The sequence below is a fragment of the Numida meleagris genome, chromosome 2 (assembly GCF_002078875.1).
Source record: "Numida meleagris isolate 19003 breed g44 Domestic line chromosome 2, NumMel1.0, whole genome shotgun sequence".
NCBI classification, from domain to species: Eukaryota; Metazoa; Chordata; class Aves; order Galliformes; family Numididae; genus Numida; species Numida meleagris.
In genome coordinates, this window is record NC_034410.1 from 42,290,941 (window position 1) to 42,305,618 (window position 14,678).

The window sequence follows — 14,678 nt, forward strand, 5'->3', positions numbered from 1 at the left end:
TATAATTGATGTAAGGCAGTTCTGTTCTTACAGTGGAGAAACGTACGTTAGAAAGTTAAACTCAGAGGTGTAAGTGTTGGTATCACTGTTGGTAGAGATTCCGCATATTGCTGCCATTCATTTTGTTCTTGATTTCTATTTTGACCATCTTTCGTCTTTCTTTTGGCACTACTTACCTGATCTAACTTTTATCGGCATGTCTTTTTCCCAACCCAGAGATTCTCTCCTAGCTAGTTTGCTGGATGGAGTGAGAGCTTCTGGTAATAGAGATGTCTGTGTGAAAATGACCTCCACGCAAAAAGGCCAGCGCTGGGGATTACTCAGTATGCCTGTAGATGAAGAAGTAGAGAGCCTTCATTTGAGGTTTTTGGCTGCTCCCCCAAGTAAGCGAAAGCTTATTACATGGTTTTGTAATGCTCTTCTAACCATCCTGATGCTTACTTAGATGCTACGTACTTAAATTTTGTTTTCTTCCAGATGGTAACTTTGCAGATGCTGTATTCAGATTCAACGCTAACATTTCCTACAGTGGAGTACTACATGCAGTTACACAGGATGTAAGAAGAAATTCTCTGCCCCTCCTCTAAGATGTTGTTAATGCATAAATATATTAATAATTCCTACTTCTTAACCAGGGTCTGTTCTCAGAAAACAAGGAGAAGCTCATTAATAATGCCATAACAGCACTGCTCTCACAAGAAGGAGATGTTGCAGCATCTAATGCAGAGCTTGAAAGTCAATTCCAAGCAGTAAGAAGACTAGTGGCTTCAAAAGCAGGCTTCCTTGCCTTTACTCAGCTTCCAAAGTAAGTGAGAAGTCTTTTAAGCTTGCAAGCAGTGGTGAAAACTTTTTTTTGGAGCTTGTTATGTCTGATGTTAAAAGCTGAGGATTTGACTTAAGGCTCCTTCTGAAAGACTGAAAGGCTGTGCCCATGATCATTTCCAGTAGTGTGAGACTGTCATTAGACTTTCATGTAAATGAAGAATCCCAAGCGATCACTGGTTTGTAAAGCTGATATTTCTTTCCTAAATACTCTCCCTTAAGGGTCAAATACCACTGAATGATTTTTCCTAGTCAAAATACTTCTAAAATGCACCTTCATCTGTCCTTGAAGTAGATACTTCGAGCATGAGGAACTATGCTGATGTCATTACTATCTTCTTCAGTTCAACATATGATAAAATTTAATGTTATAAGCTGAGCTGTACTTGTGCAGTAATAAGTACAGGCTTCTTGGGGCTTGTCTTAGTTGGCTAGCGTAAGGAAACAGAAAACTGCTTAATGTTCTTCTGAAAATGAAATTCTTCAGAACGCTTCTGATTTCGGATTAATGGGGCAACCAAACGATGTGAAGAATAACATATGTAGTCTGAGACCTTTAGAAAATTCGGTGGTTTTTTTATGCGAAGTGTCTTGTACTAACACTATCCTGTAACTATACAAATGTGCCTGATTTTTGTGAATGTGCTGCATATTGTTAACAGTGAAGTCTAATGTTAATGTGTTCCTACCAAGGAATATGAAATTTCTATGAAAATCAGGGTTTTGGTTTGCCAAATGCAGTGTGAACAAACCACTTCTGGTCCATGACTCGACTTTTAATTTAGAAGTAATCCTATCTAATCTTGGTGATTTTGCTTTTTTCTTCTTCCAAAAGGTTTAGAGAACGATTAGGAATGAAGGTTGTGAAGGCCCTCAAAAGGAACAATGATGGAGTAACCCATGCCTCTATTGACATGCTTTGTGCTCTTATGTGTGTAAGTATTAAGTTGTAATATCTTTCACTTGGTAACGTGTGATTTTCAAGCTAAAAGATGTAGAAATAGGGAGGGCACTTCAGCTGGCAGTGTGCTCAGTCATAAAAGTAACTTGAGGTCATGTTTTCTCAGCACGCTTGAACCTGCAGAAGTATGTGTGGATTTTGCACCATAGCTGTTAATAATTCTGGGTTGAAATGATGTTTTGTGAATCTTTTTTTTTATAGCCCATGCATGATGACTATGACTTGAGGCAGGAGCAGCTGAATAAAGCTTCCCTTCTCTTTTCAAAGAAATTTCTAGAAAATCTGCTAGAGAAATTTAATTCCCATGTGGTAAGTCAGATTTTGAAATGGATAGCTTCCAGTGTTTTTCCTAATTGCTGTGAAAAACAGTCATACTTGGCTATATCTTTCAGTGTCTTAGTACCCGGGATTAAATGCAGAAAACGTAGAATAGGTTTCAGTGTTAAACTAAATTGGTTTGGATCTGGGCAGGATAGAAATGTAGCTATCTATACTGGAGGACTTGGGGAACGTCGTATAAAAACGTTTAGTATGGAAGGCAGCGTGGTCCGTTTAACTAAGATGGTAGCATTAACTGGTACTTACGGACTTAAAGCTTAGAAAAAGTAATTTGCAATACATTGATATATGGAGTTGTGAATCTTTGGTATGTTCTAGGAGCCAATACTTTGTCATTACTCTGAGTAATATGGCAGTGTTTTTCTGCTAATTCCAGGATCATGGGACAGGTGCTCTAGTAATTAGTTCACTTCTGGACTTCCTGACATTTGCCCTGTGTGCTCCGTATAGTGAGACTACTGAAGGGCAGCAGTTTGACATGTTGTTGGAAATGGTGGCAACTAATGGAAGAACACTATTTAAGCTCTTTCAGGTGAGACTTGGCAATTATTATTCTGCTGTCTGAAATAAGAATGACTTCGATCCTGCTACTGCTTAAAATACAGATTTTTATCTCAGTTTCTTAGAGGAAACCCTAGTGCTAACTGCTCATAATGCCAAGTATGTATTATCAGACATGTTAATTAGTAAATATGAGTTTTAATGTCAGTAGAGCAAGAAATTAGTCAGTAAATATGATTTTTTTTTCCTGGCTCTACTGAAAGACAAGACTGTCCACTGCTCAGCTGGTTAATGTACTTAAGTTTTATCCACCTTACATTTTTTGGCCTGTTGCTTTAGCTTCAGATGTTGGCTTCAGGGAGTTATTTTACAGTGAATGATGTGCTAAATTATTGCAAAATAGTTATCTAAGGTGTGTTTCTGGAAACACCTTAAAATACAAGTTAGATCTTAAGCTAGATCATCTTCTCATTGGAGACCCTGTCAACTTCGTTTCTCTGTGAATAAGAGTAACTTCTTCAACAGAAGTCCATCTGATGGCTGCATGACAGAATCTTGGAAGTTGTAGGATTGGAACTCTTCCCGGGACTAGCTTTCACAAAACTTAGATTATTTTTTGCCCAGAGCTGGAGTTAAAGTATCTATGTTAGATGATTTAAGGAGACTGAATCACATGGGTCATCTGATCTTTGAATTTTGCAATAATTGTTTTGTCAACTTTCTGTTGTAGCACCCTTCAATGGCAATTGTGAAAGGAGCAGGTTTGGTGATGAAGGCAATAATAGAGGTGAGATCAGCAGTGTTACTTGGGATAGTGTACTGAATATGCCTTGCCTATATCAGAAGTGCAGTCTCAATATTGTATCAACGATAGCTGATGCTTATGTTACATTACCTTCCCCATTTCTTGAGAGGGAGGTTGAAGAACAGAACACTACCTTTATTCTGTGTGTTTTGACATAGCAACTTGCTTTATTTTGCACTTGAGGGTTTAGAAGGCATGCAGGTTGGGAAATTAGTGCCTTGCATGTTTCCATACTGCAGTCAAGGTTTGGCTGTTAATATTGTATGTAGCTAAATCACATACCTCAGAACCACTAGACTTGTCCTGCATGTTAAAGAGGGTCTCTTAAGGAGAAGAAGCCATATTTGGGGGATTTTTGTTTTTTAATAATTGGTCAGATGGAATGGGAGACTGGAAGTTGCAGGCAGCAGTGTTCCAGAGGAAGTTAGTTATGTCAGCCTCTTTTTTTTTTTCTTGTTGCTTTAATGAAGGATTTGACTTGGATAGCTTCCATACCAGAGCTATATCATGATGCATGAGCCAAGTCCATACTTCTGGAGGGGTGCTCATGATTGTTGTATTGTGACCTTGCTAACTGACCCTCGACACTCAGGTCTTAAGTTAAAGCCTCATTGTGTCACAACAGCTTATGCATCTGAACTGCATCTAGTAGTTTATTGGAATGGAAGTGAATGAACACTTGAAATAGAGATGTTATAAATCTGCAAGTTTCCACTGATACCCCAGATAGTGTTAGCTAAATGTTGCTATACTGTTTTCTGACTCCTGTCATTTGAACTAAAGAGGGACATGGCCAAGTAAAAATGCAACAAAAGTTTTGTTTTCAGTTATTCATTGCAGCCAGCATATCTTGGATGAGTGATTTTATCCATGTGGTTGTCTAAAACAAAAATCCCTAGCCGTTATTAGAAATAGTTGCTATCGATCAACATCAAGCAACGAACAATGACTTGTGGTTGTCATTTTTTTAACCCTGACTTGTGATTGTAGTGTGGAGGTGGTAATTATCAATGTATGACTTATCTTCTGATCTGTCATAGGAGCTGTCTTATGCATCTTAACTTATCCAGTTACTGTCCTAATAGATATAACTACCAGTCATCTGGTCCTTGACTTTACTACAACTCTGATCATCTGCTGAAAACTTGCAGTTAAAGCACATTGTAATGTAGCTTCTGACTTTTAGATATTAATTGACATAGTTGATGGTCAAGAAGGTCTCGGAACTGTAGACTAAGATAAAAGCAGCTTAACTAAGATTCTTTCTCTAGTAATCATCTTGCCCTGTTTCCAAAGGAAGGAGACAAAGAGATTGCTACCAAAATGCAAGATCTTGCCCTCAGTGAAGGTGCCTTACCTCGTCACTTGCACACTGCTATGTTTACAATAAGCACAGATCAGAGGATGCTTACTAATAGGTATGTCAGTCTCACTTGATATATCATGTTTAAAAAGTCTTAAGTACTGGCCTAGCTAATACTGAATACATTGGGAGCTCAGGAAAGAATCCTTGCAATCCTTTAGGATGATATTTTCTTCAGCAGATGGAATATTTAAGTATAGTGAACTTGAACTGAGACTGCAGCCAAAATGGGATTCGGGTTGCTCATGAAAGGCTCAGGTTTTGTTTTGTTTTGCTTTTTTTCCTCTGAATGTTTTCAGAAAAAGCAAGTAGAATATTTTGAACTTGTAAAAAGGCTCAACTTAATTAGACAACTGCATAAATCCTAGTATACACGCCTCAGACATCTTGCATGCAGTTAGGGTCAACCATCTCGTCTGAGAGAAGTCGCCTCATACAGAAATCGTTCCATAAATTCAGCAGTGAGTAGAACTTGCAAGCTCTAAGAGTGAGCCTGAGGGCATGCTCAAGAGAATGGGGGAATCCATTGAATTATCACTCCTACTATAAGATTATAGAAGGTATACACCTTCCTGAAGCACTAAAAGTTGCTAAAGCAATGCAGTAACCAGTGATACTTGTTGCTGCTCTGTCATTCAGAAAAGAACTAGCGTGAAACCCTCCATCATACGAGTTCTGTTTGGAGTTACTTACGACTTGCCATTAAGTGATGCTTTAGTTTAACACATTAGAACCATTGTTAACAAACATTGGCAGAAAGTGTCAGTTGGCATAGAAGGCAGGCTCCCAGAAGAGGCTATCCTAGCCAATAACTGATGTTAAGGACTTCAAGTAGAGCAGCTAAGATCTTAAATCTAACTAACTTAAGATCAACTGGATAAACTTACGCTCCTAAATTAGATGTTTAGTTTCTGCTCTATTGCTCAAGTGTTCTTTTAGGTCTAGATCAGAAAGCATGTGCTGCTACTGTTCCACTAACTTCACGACAATTTCTTAAAGCCAACACATTAAAGCATGCTGAGCAATACTTGAATTGGAACAATATATTGCGTTGTGCTCTTACACACTTAAGACCACAAACCTCTTGCTCATCTTCATTTCACCAGCATGGTAAGGGTGTAAACTTTTTGTAGTTTATAAAGCCATATAAAATACTGACTTGCAGTTTGTTCCTTTCATTGGCTTTTTTCAGGCAGCTAAGTAGACATTTGGTTGGCCTCTGGACAGCTGAGAACAAAACTGCTATGAACCTGCTGAAACGTATTTTGGTGAGTAAAAATGGGATATAGACTGGGGTAAGAGTAAAATCTGCTGCAGTATTAAGAAATTTGGGATATGCTGTTGTAAAAACATCTGCTTTTTCATCAAAGTAGGGATTTGCAGCCAGGGAGACCAGCAATCTGGCATCTGCTATTTGAAGGATACTGATGGCTTGTACAAAATACCTAAGATTCTTACTATGTTACTCTCTAGCCACTCTGAAAAAATACCATCCAACGCAATAGTGTCTGACTTTCATGATTGAAAGAACAAAAATGCAGGTGATATGGTAAACAGTAGTCTCTAATACTTGGTGCTTGTAAGGGTTAAAGCAACAGTTCTGCTTATGCTTTCAGGCCTGTCTAGCTTTGGTTGCTTATAACTGCTACGTTTACATATTGGCTGATACTTCTGTTGTTTCACTCTTGCAGCTTTTCAGAGTTCTTTAAGTTGCTTCAGTGAAACTAGTTTATCAAGTAGTGTTGTAAGGAGCTGTGAAATCTGGAGAAATGACACTTTGAAGAACTGGTATTTCTAATTTCTAGCTTAGACAAAGTTCATATTCATCCCGTCTTGAAATTTTCTAACTTAAAGTATCTTGTTACCTACTGTAATGTTTTTCTGTTCCTTCAGTTGCAACTGTGTTCACACTGGCTCTAAATGTTTTTAGCCACCAGGTTTGCTGGCATACCTTGACAGTACTGATCCTGTTCCTGAAAAAGATGCTGACAGGATGCATGTTAGAGATAACTTAAAAATTGCAACTGTAAGTAAATGCACCTGTCTTACCTTCTCCATTCTCTAGGTGTGTAGTCCTAGTGATTTTTTTTTAATGCATAAACTTAAACATTGCACTGATTTGCATCTGACATGCTAATAAACCTGCAGCTGCAAATAACTAATGGTATTTATTCTGCAGGATCAATATGGCAAGTTTAATAAAGTGCCAGAGTGGCAGAGACTGGCTGGAAAAGCTGCAAAGGAAGTTGAAAAATTTGCCAAAGAGAAAGTGGATTTAGTCTTGATGCACTGGCGAGACAGAATGGGAATAGCTCAAAAAGAGGTAAAAATACTTGAAGCTCTCTGTTACAGCAACATTAAGCGTTGAGACGAACGTTGCTATCTCCATGAAATGGTAGGAAAGCTTACAGTAATAGGTGTGGAGATGTGAGAAACGTCATTCTTCTGCTTCTCTTTACTAAATTCTGACTCTTAGTGGTCTTCATCTTTTGTTAGAAGTGAGTTCTTGGGAGAATGTAGAGTAGACCAACATAATGCATTCGGGATATGGATTAAGCTTTGACTTGTTCTTGTTTTAGCAAATCTTAGCAAACTGGAGTGCAACTTATGTGCATCTCTTCCATTTTAATTATACAAGAGAATAGGAAATTCTTTGAAACATAGCAAGGACATGCATGACTTCTTCCGAACAGTCAAACAGTTGTTCTTTGCATCTGAAATGATGTTCTCTGTATGTGGTGGGACCTACCTGAAGCTTAATACTACCTTGTATTGCATTCCAGCAATACAAATCCTTCATCAGTTGAACCTTGCTGAAGGTTGACGAAGCTCCACAGCAAGTCAAGTGTTTCAGTGCTTAAATTACAATATTATGCATAAAACTAACATTGTAGTGATACGTGATTGTTTCGATCTGAGATGATAAGAGGGTAGGAGGTCTCCTTTTTCTCATCATTCTATTTTTGTGTTCTGTATAACAGACTTTGAATCATGAGGTGTTTCCCTTCACTTTCTTTTAGTCTCATGACTAAAGTTGTTTTTGTGCATTCTGGAAATTGAAGCAATCTACTGTTCCTTCCTTACATTACAAGGAAGGATGGAAAGAGCAGTGAAGTATTGATCACACCTGTCTCTATAGTTGATCTGTTGCAGCAGTAAACTTGAACATGGGAAACCCTTAACTTCATAAAACGTTACTGAGGCTTGCTGTGTGATGAGGTGCAGAACTTTGACAGATACTATGCAGAATAATACTGAACTAGGCTCAAAGCAAAGCATGAGTGGAAAAAGCAGAAAATGGCAATGTAAAGATGAATTGCACTTCAGGATGCTTTGCAGTATTAGTCTCAGCAATATACACTTGCTGCTACCCTTCCAAAGCTACACTCATATAGTAAGTTTGATATTACCACCTTGAATTAGTTCAATGACTGTGACTTGTTAAATGTTCCTTTTCTCTTTTCTTCCAACTTGCCATTAAAATCAGGACAGAAATAATATGGTGAGTCTGTATATCTCAGCCATGCGTGTGGATTATGTTGCTCAGACTCTTGTTTGCATGTAGTGTATTATACTGACTTAATGCTTGAGCAAACTAGGGAACCTTTCAGTGGCAAAGTCAAGTTTGAGACACGTTTATGTGACTTACCTTAATTATTTTCTTTCAAGAACTAAGCAGTCTCCTGGAGTTTTCTCCTCTGTCAGCTTTGGAATTGCTGCTCTCATGGATTTCTTTGAAGCAGTCTTCAAAGCTCTGCTTGCCTGTTTAGCTCAGCGTTAACACGACCGTTGTCTTGCATGGTTGGTTTGTTTGTGAAATACAGTGTATGAAGCATACTGACTTATCCTGGCAATCTTGCTAGCACTGAGACTGCTTATGGTGGTGGGAATGAAGCTTTTCTCAGGGAGAGAACTTGCTTTTAAATGACTGACTTGTGAAACAGCTGAAAGTTTCTCTGGCATGATTTAACTTAGTGTAAATAACACTTGTTAAAGTCTGTTACTGCTACTTACTAGAAAGAGAGCTTATTAATGAGGCTTAACTTAAAGTACGGCTTTAGAAGGAATAAAAACCCCAGTTCATTTATTTTAAAGGGAAAATGAGGATTCTCTGTTACTATTAATTTCTTAAATTTGGCTTTTTTGCAGAATATTATCCAAAAGCCAGTGATATTAAGGAAACGACGGCAAAGAATAAAAATAGAAGCAAACTGGGATCTCTTCTATTACAGGTAAAACACTGAAATTAATATGGTGGAGTCTGATTCAACTTGTTATCTGACTGGATATTTTTAATGTCTACTGAGTCCCTGTGGAATGCTTCCAACTGTTGCCTGCCTTGAAATGGTGTACGTGCTTAATAACAGAAACTTACAAAATTGTAAGATAGGTAAGGATTTTATTTGTGTTTAGAAAATGGGAAGGGAAATCTGAAAGCTTCTCTAATATTATCAAGCTTTATTTCTCTATGAATCAAAAAGTGATCAACAAGCTACAGGTGCAGGTCTCCATGATGCTGAATGCTAAAGCAAAGTAGCATTACAGTATACTAATATTGTAGTATGTTGATGCGTTAACTTGTAAGCTCATTGATACCTATTAACTTGAATTGGAATAAAAATGAGGTTAAGGCTGATGGGGAGAAAACACTTGTATACTGGACTTCAACTAGTGCCACAAGTTCTAAATGTAGCTTCCTTATCTATATGAGCTCTTACAGCTGTCAAAATTTAAAAGGGAGGGACCTCCATCTGAAGAAAAGTGAATATCACTTTTCTTTGGCTGGGAGCATTGTGAAATGGATTAGTAAAGCCTGACTGTTCAACACCAAAGTGTTTGGTGCTTAATGTTTCAAAACATCAAATTATGTGGTTTGTCTCTACACAAATACTCCATAAAAGGAGGATTCACATGTTCCTAATCCTTGTGTATTCAAGTACTGCACTCAGCCAGTCTCTAGATCCAAACACTGTTTAACTGTCACTGAACAACATCTCCTGACTGTCTTGTGACATCTGAGACATCAACTTTGTCTCCTGCATAAACTACTATTCTTGTTCAAAATGTACGTAGGCTGTGTGCTTTTTTGCTGCCTTGGGTGGTTGTTCATTTCTAGCCCTTCCTGACATACGGTGAATAGCTTGCAAAAACCCAGTTCATCAGCTATATGCAGATAATTGAGCCAGAAGAGGGGAAACAGGTGTTCTTTAGATGTCCATGACAACAAAAACAGTACAGAAGCAAATGGCCATAATTCATCTAACAAACTAGAGACCACTACTCAGGGCCTTCTAATTAAGATTCAGTAATGCTAGCTTTCTCTGGCTTGCTAGCTGGTTCTTGTCTGCCTTTTGGATGATGTTTGAGGAGTTTAAGCTGTGTAACTTCTTTCCTAGATTTCTTCAGGATCATGCTAGATCAAACTTGATTTGGAACTTCAAAACACGGGAAGAACTGAGAGATACTCTTGAGTCTGAAATGAGAGCATTTAATATTGACAGAGAACTCGGTAGCGCTAGCGTTATCTCATGGAACCATCAGGAGTTTGAGGTAAGTGACTCTGTAGGAGAACTCGCATATGTAAAATATGGCTAATTAAAATGTCACTTTTCTGTTTCTAGCTGCCTGAGTGTATCTTGTGTTGAAAATCCCTGACTGCAAGCTACAGTTCTTTTAGGGTTATAGAATAAACTGCCAGAGCTTGAGGCTATGGATGGGTGGTATTTTCTGCTGTCACTCAGCAAGACTGAAACCTCTTCAGCCTGACAAGTGACACTTTAGATATAAGTTTATACTTGCTAAGCGGAATGAAGGCAAGTTGGTATTATGCTGTTGCCCTACTTGTTATCACACTTGTTTATGAGTGTCCATGAGACTTGTTTTGGGTAGTTTCACGAGTCACTTCTTGCTTGCAAGTCTTTATTGCCACCATATCTCTGTGCACCTAGGGCAATTAAGTACTGACCTGTCAAACCATGAAGTGGTTATGTGGTTAAAACCACGTTGCTCTGTAGATTATAGATCGAGGATTTTTCACATACTAGGAATAGCAGTACTTAAAGTCAAAATAGCATTGCAGGCTCCTGTTAAGGGATTGATATAGTCCTAATTTAGCTTTCTCAAAACAACTTGTCAGATGTTTTCCAGTAACATGCTAATAAACATTTCCTGTACTTTGCTTTTGTCTAAGTGCTCTTTTGGTCCGTACAGATTTGTGCATGTGAGCAAAACACAACCACACTTGAATTCAGGTATAAGGTATTTATAGATACTGTCAATGCCAACGTTGTCACAGTACAACTTTCAAGTTAAAATTTGAGCAGGGGTGTACTAGTGAAATGAGTTAACTGCTGCTTTTGAGAAATTCTCAGATGTCATATGAGTGTCAGATTTGTTAGAACAGTCATTGAAGTGGAGGAGGAACTACTTCAGGTACTCCACTTATCCCCATCGCACCACTACAGACGGAATAGCTCAGTTTAGGTTTGTATTGTTTCCTTCAGTTATGGGTCAGATGCAGGACACCCAGGCGCAGCAGTGTCTGTTATCTCAATTCTTGTCTCTACACTTATAGAGGTGCTTACTGGGGCAGAAGCAAAAGCTCAGATTTGAAGCTTTAAAACAGACTTCCCATACGCACTTTGTGCTCCTCCTGTGGCTTGTGCTTGGAATGTATCACTTAGCATTCTTGTAGTTACCACCCAAGATATTTTGAGACTGACTTGATGGGGTATCCTGTTATGTGGTCTTTAAACAGCTGCTCTCTGAGGCTTGCTTTTTAAAGCGACATTTTGTCAGACTATGCTATTAAATGCTTGAGCTAGCTAATGTAGTGGTGACAAAGGCTTCTCTGCCAGCTGTGGAACACGTCACTTTGCAAAGCGGGTTGTGGCTTGAGGTTGCTCTGGAAGATTGCTTGTTAGTGAGACCTCTTCATATTGTATTCTATCACTAAATCTGTAGATCACTGTTATGAGGCCACAAAAAGCTGTCTGCAAACAGTAGATAGGAACAACTACTGCAGTGAGTGGCTTGTGGTATGTTAGTTACCTCTGAATTAAGTGCTTGCCAAACGCTTAAAACCATTAAACAGCAAAGCATATGGTTAAGATGTAATATAGTTGTTCTGAAGTTAATGATGGTTCTCATTATGCAATTTCAGCTTCTGTGCGTGTACTGATGCAGCTAGACTTTAATTACCTAGTGTAATATCAAGTATTGCTAGTAATTAAGTGATGCTGGTGTTTCATACTTGTAGTAACATCGAGTAAAGTATCTTGCAGTGCAGTAACTGCTTATTAAAGCTTGACTCACTGAATTTATCATGTTATCCAAGTTACTAAAAATGCTGATGTTAGATACAAGTTAAAGACTGGAAGCTGGAATTTCAGTAACATCGGATGCTTCATTTGTTCAGGGGAGCAACAGTAGCTTTGATCTTAATTATGCTTTTTATTTTTAGATGTATACTTAAATTTGCAAAGGATTTCAATCTTCCTCAGATTATAGGAAATACAGTAATGTTTATGCAAGCAAAAACTTAACTGTAAGCGTTATTGTTTTGCTTCACTATGTAACCCATTTTATGTTACAGGTAAAATATGAGTGCCTTTCTGAGGAAATAAAAATAGGGGATTATTATTTAAGATTGCTACTGGAAGAAGATGAAACTGAAGAGAGTGGAGCAATCAAAAAATCGTGAGTTATTACTAAAAATCCTATCTTACTCTGAGGTCTCTGTTTTCTTTTCTAAAATCTTTTCTCTTTCTTAGATATGAATTCTTCAATGAGCTCTACCATCGCTTCTTGCTTACCCCAAAAGTAAATATGAAATGCCTGTGTCTGCAAGCATTGGCCATTGTTTATGGAAGATGTCATGAAGAAATAGGACCATTTTCAGATACTAAGTATATTGTTGGGATGTTAGAACGGGTAAGAATTATGTAAAATAACATGATACAACAGTTAAGGTATAGTCCAGCATACACTGAGATCCTTCAAGTTGCTGTGACACTTGAAGCGAGCACAAGAAACAAAGCTTCCAAGAGGATGACCTTGTTCTAGGTCATATTTGGAAATGCTGACTTTAAGCGTAGTGGCAACAGCCTCAAACTTAACTAAACGGGAGCCTGAGATGGACACGCGCTGTGGATTGTATTTTAGTGGTAACTGCTTTGGCCATTCATTGTGTCTGTTGAATCATGTTTGACAACACATGCAACTTGTAAAAATACATTTCTGTGTAATCTGAAAAAGGGGGTTCTTTGCTCCCATCAACATGGGTTTTAGATATCGCCGTTTTAAGTGAAACTGAACCAGTCTCTTATTTAGCTGTGATTCTTGATAGAGCAAAAAAAAAAAAAGGATGGTAGAAAGGAACGAGACGTTTCAGTTTTGGTAGCAGAAAGCTGCGCACAAGTAATATACTTAATCAGTAGTGTTATTCTGGGCAGGATAAAAGTAAATGGGTGTTTGTGGGCACAACTGTATTGATTCTTGAAGGTAACTTCTTATATGCTATCAAACACTGATTTGTTCTCTTCTGCTGCAATAGTGCACTGACAGGCTTGAGCGGGATAGACTGATACTGTTTCTCAACAAGCTGATCCTTAATAAGGTAAGATACACCTGTACACTTAACAGTAGTTCATGGCTCTTTCAGCTGTATAAAATGATCTGAGTAGTCATTCAGGTTTAACCTTAAGAAAAAAAGTCAGATGTTGAAGCAGGCTTTAAAGCAGTGTGTTCTGGGTTATGGTAGCTGTTGTTTATTGGTGAGAAAGCTGAAGGAAATGTGTAGGTATTTTGGTGGCCACACCATCCTTGGCATTTTAGCTAATGCCTTAATTTTTCTCACAATAGATTCTTGGATAAAACTGTTCAGTATTTGTAACAACTCTTACCTAGAAAATGGTTGTGTTAACTCATTTCATCCATTAACAGAAAAACGTGAAAGACCTTATGGATTCAAATGGAATTAGAATCCTTGTAGATCTGCTCACTCTGGCACATCTTCACACAAGCAGAGCTACAGTCCCTCTGCAGGTGTGTGGCCTTTGTTTTTTTATTGTTCATACGTTGCTTTGCTAAAAGGACAATACTTTAAAAGTCAGTGTTTCTGTTAAATTTCCTGTAGAAATGTGATAGTTGCACTGAAGCTAATCTTATCGACTTCTAGAGCAATGTGATTGAGGCAGCGCCTGATATGAAGAGGGAGAGTGAGAAAGAATGGTACTTTGGCAATGCTGACAAAGAAAGGAGCGGTCCTTACAGCTTTCAAGAGGTATTTATCTACTTCTAATTCATGTTTGATGGAAGAAATTTCCATCTGGATGACAGGGCATTGTGCCAAGAACCCAGTCTGCTAAAGGTATAGAGAATGCGGGACCAAAGACCTAATTTTGAAACAAATGCTGATATAACAGTTATTACAGCAGTTGTCTGTTGTAGCTTACAGCTTCTGTTGCATAAATTCTTAGTTCATCTTAGGGGACAAATCTTAGTTTTCCACAGTTGGAACTCACTTCACAGTGCTGCAGTAGCTATGCACCTCAAATGACTCGGCTCTTCCTAGAAGTTGTAGGTCTTTCTCCTGTCTGCCTTTTTGAGTGAGTGGAACGGGAAATAGGGACACAGGTGAGTTCAAGAAATAGTGAACTTCCGATGTCTAAACTCTCCAGAAAAGCCTCTCTCAGTTCTGTTAAAATAGCAGTCACTCTGACATCTCAGTCACTCTTCCCAACAGCAAATGAGAGCTTTAAATGCCTTTGGTAATACCGTCTATCCCTTTGTGCACCAATATTGCAGCGACTAATCTGTCGGCATTTCCTTCATATTTACTGACTGGTTTTGTTAGAATTCATGGAACTATGGCAGAGTCTGTCATC

The 14,678-nt window shown here is 38.3% G+C and overlaps 1 protein-coding gene across 3 annotated transcripts in view; it reads left to right on the forward strand.

The window, feature by feature from the left end:
* DNAJC13 (DnaJ heat shock protein family (Hsp40) member C13) overlaps window positions 1–14,678 on the forward strand; it is a 53,595-nt gene that overhangs the window by 16,402 nt on the left and 22,515 nt on the right. For 2 of the 3 annotated variants that reach the window (XM_021387678.1, XM_021387680.1), the window contains exons 10-28: window positions 217–383; window positions 478–557; window positions 636–805; window positions 1,658–1,757; window positions 1,985–2,092; window positions 2,499–2,654; window positions 3,354–3,410; window positions 4,725–4,846; window positions 5,984–6,059; window positions 6,722–6,817; window positions 6,971–7,114; window positions 8,279–8,293; window positions 8,941–9,023; window positions 10,188–10,341; window positions 12,386–12,489; window positions 12,564–12,723; window positions 13,346–13,408; window positions 13,735–13,836; window positions 13,970–14,074. In XM_021387678.1, coding sequence (XP_021243353.1) covers window positions 217–383; window positions 478–557; window positions 636–805; window positions 1,658–1,757; window positions 1,985–2,092; window positions 2,499–2,654; window positions 3,354–3,410; window positions 4,725–4,846; window positions 5,984–6,059; window positions 6,722–6,817; window positions 6,971–7,114; window positions 8,279–8,293; window positions 8,941–9,023; window positions 10,188–10,341; window positions 12,386–12,489; window positions 12,564–12,723; window positions 13,346–13,408; window positions 13,735–13,836; window positions 13,970–14,074 — 2,062 coding nt within the window. The remainder of the gene's footprint in view (window positions 1–216; window positions 384–477; window positions 558–635; window positions 806–1,657; window positions 1,758–1,984; window positions 2,093–2,498; window positions 2,655–3,353; window positions 3,411–4,724; window positions 4,847–5,983; window positions 6,060–6,721; window positions 6,818–6,970; window positions 7,115–8,278; window positions 8,294–8,940; window positions 9,024–10,187; window positions 10,342–12,385; window positions 12,490–12,563; window positions 12,724–13,345; window positions 13,409–13,734; window positions 13,837–13,969; window positions 14,075–14,678) is intronic. The other variant, XM_021387679.1, reaches the window with a different exon arrangement.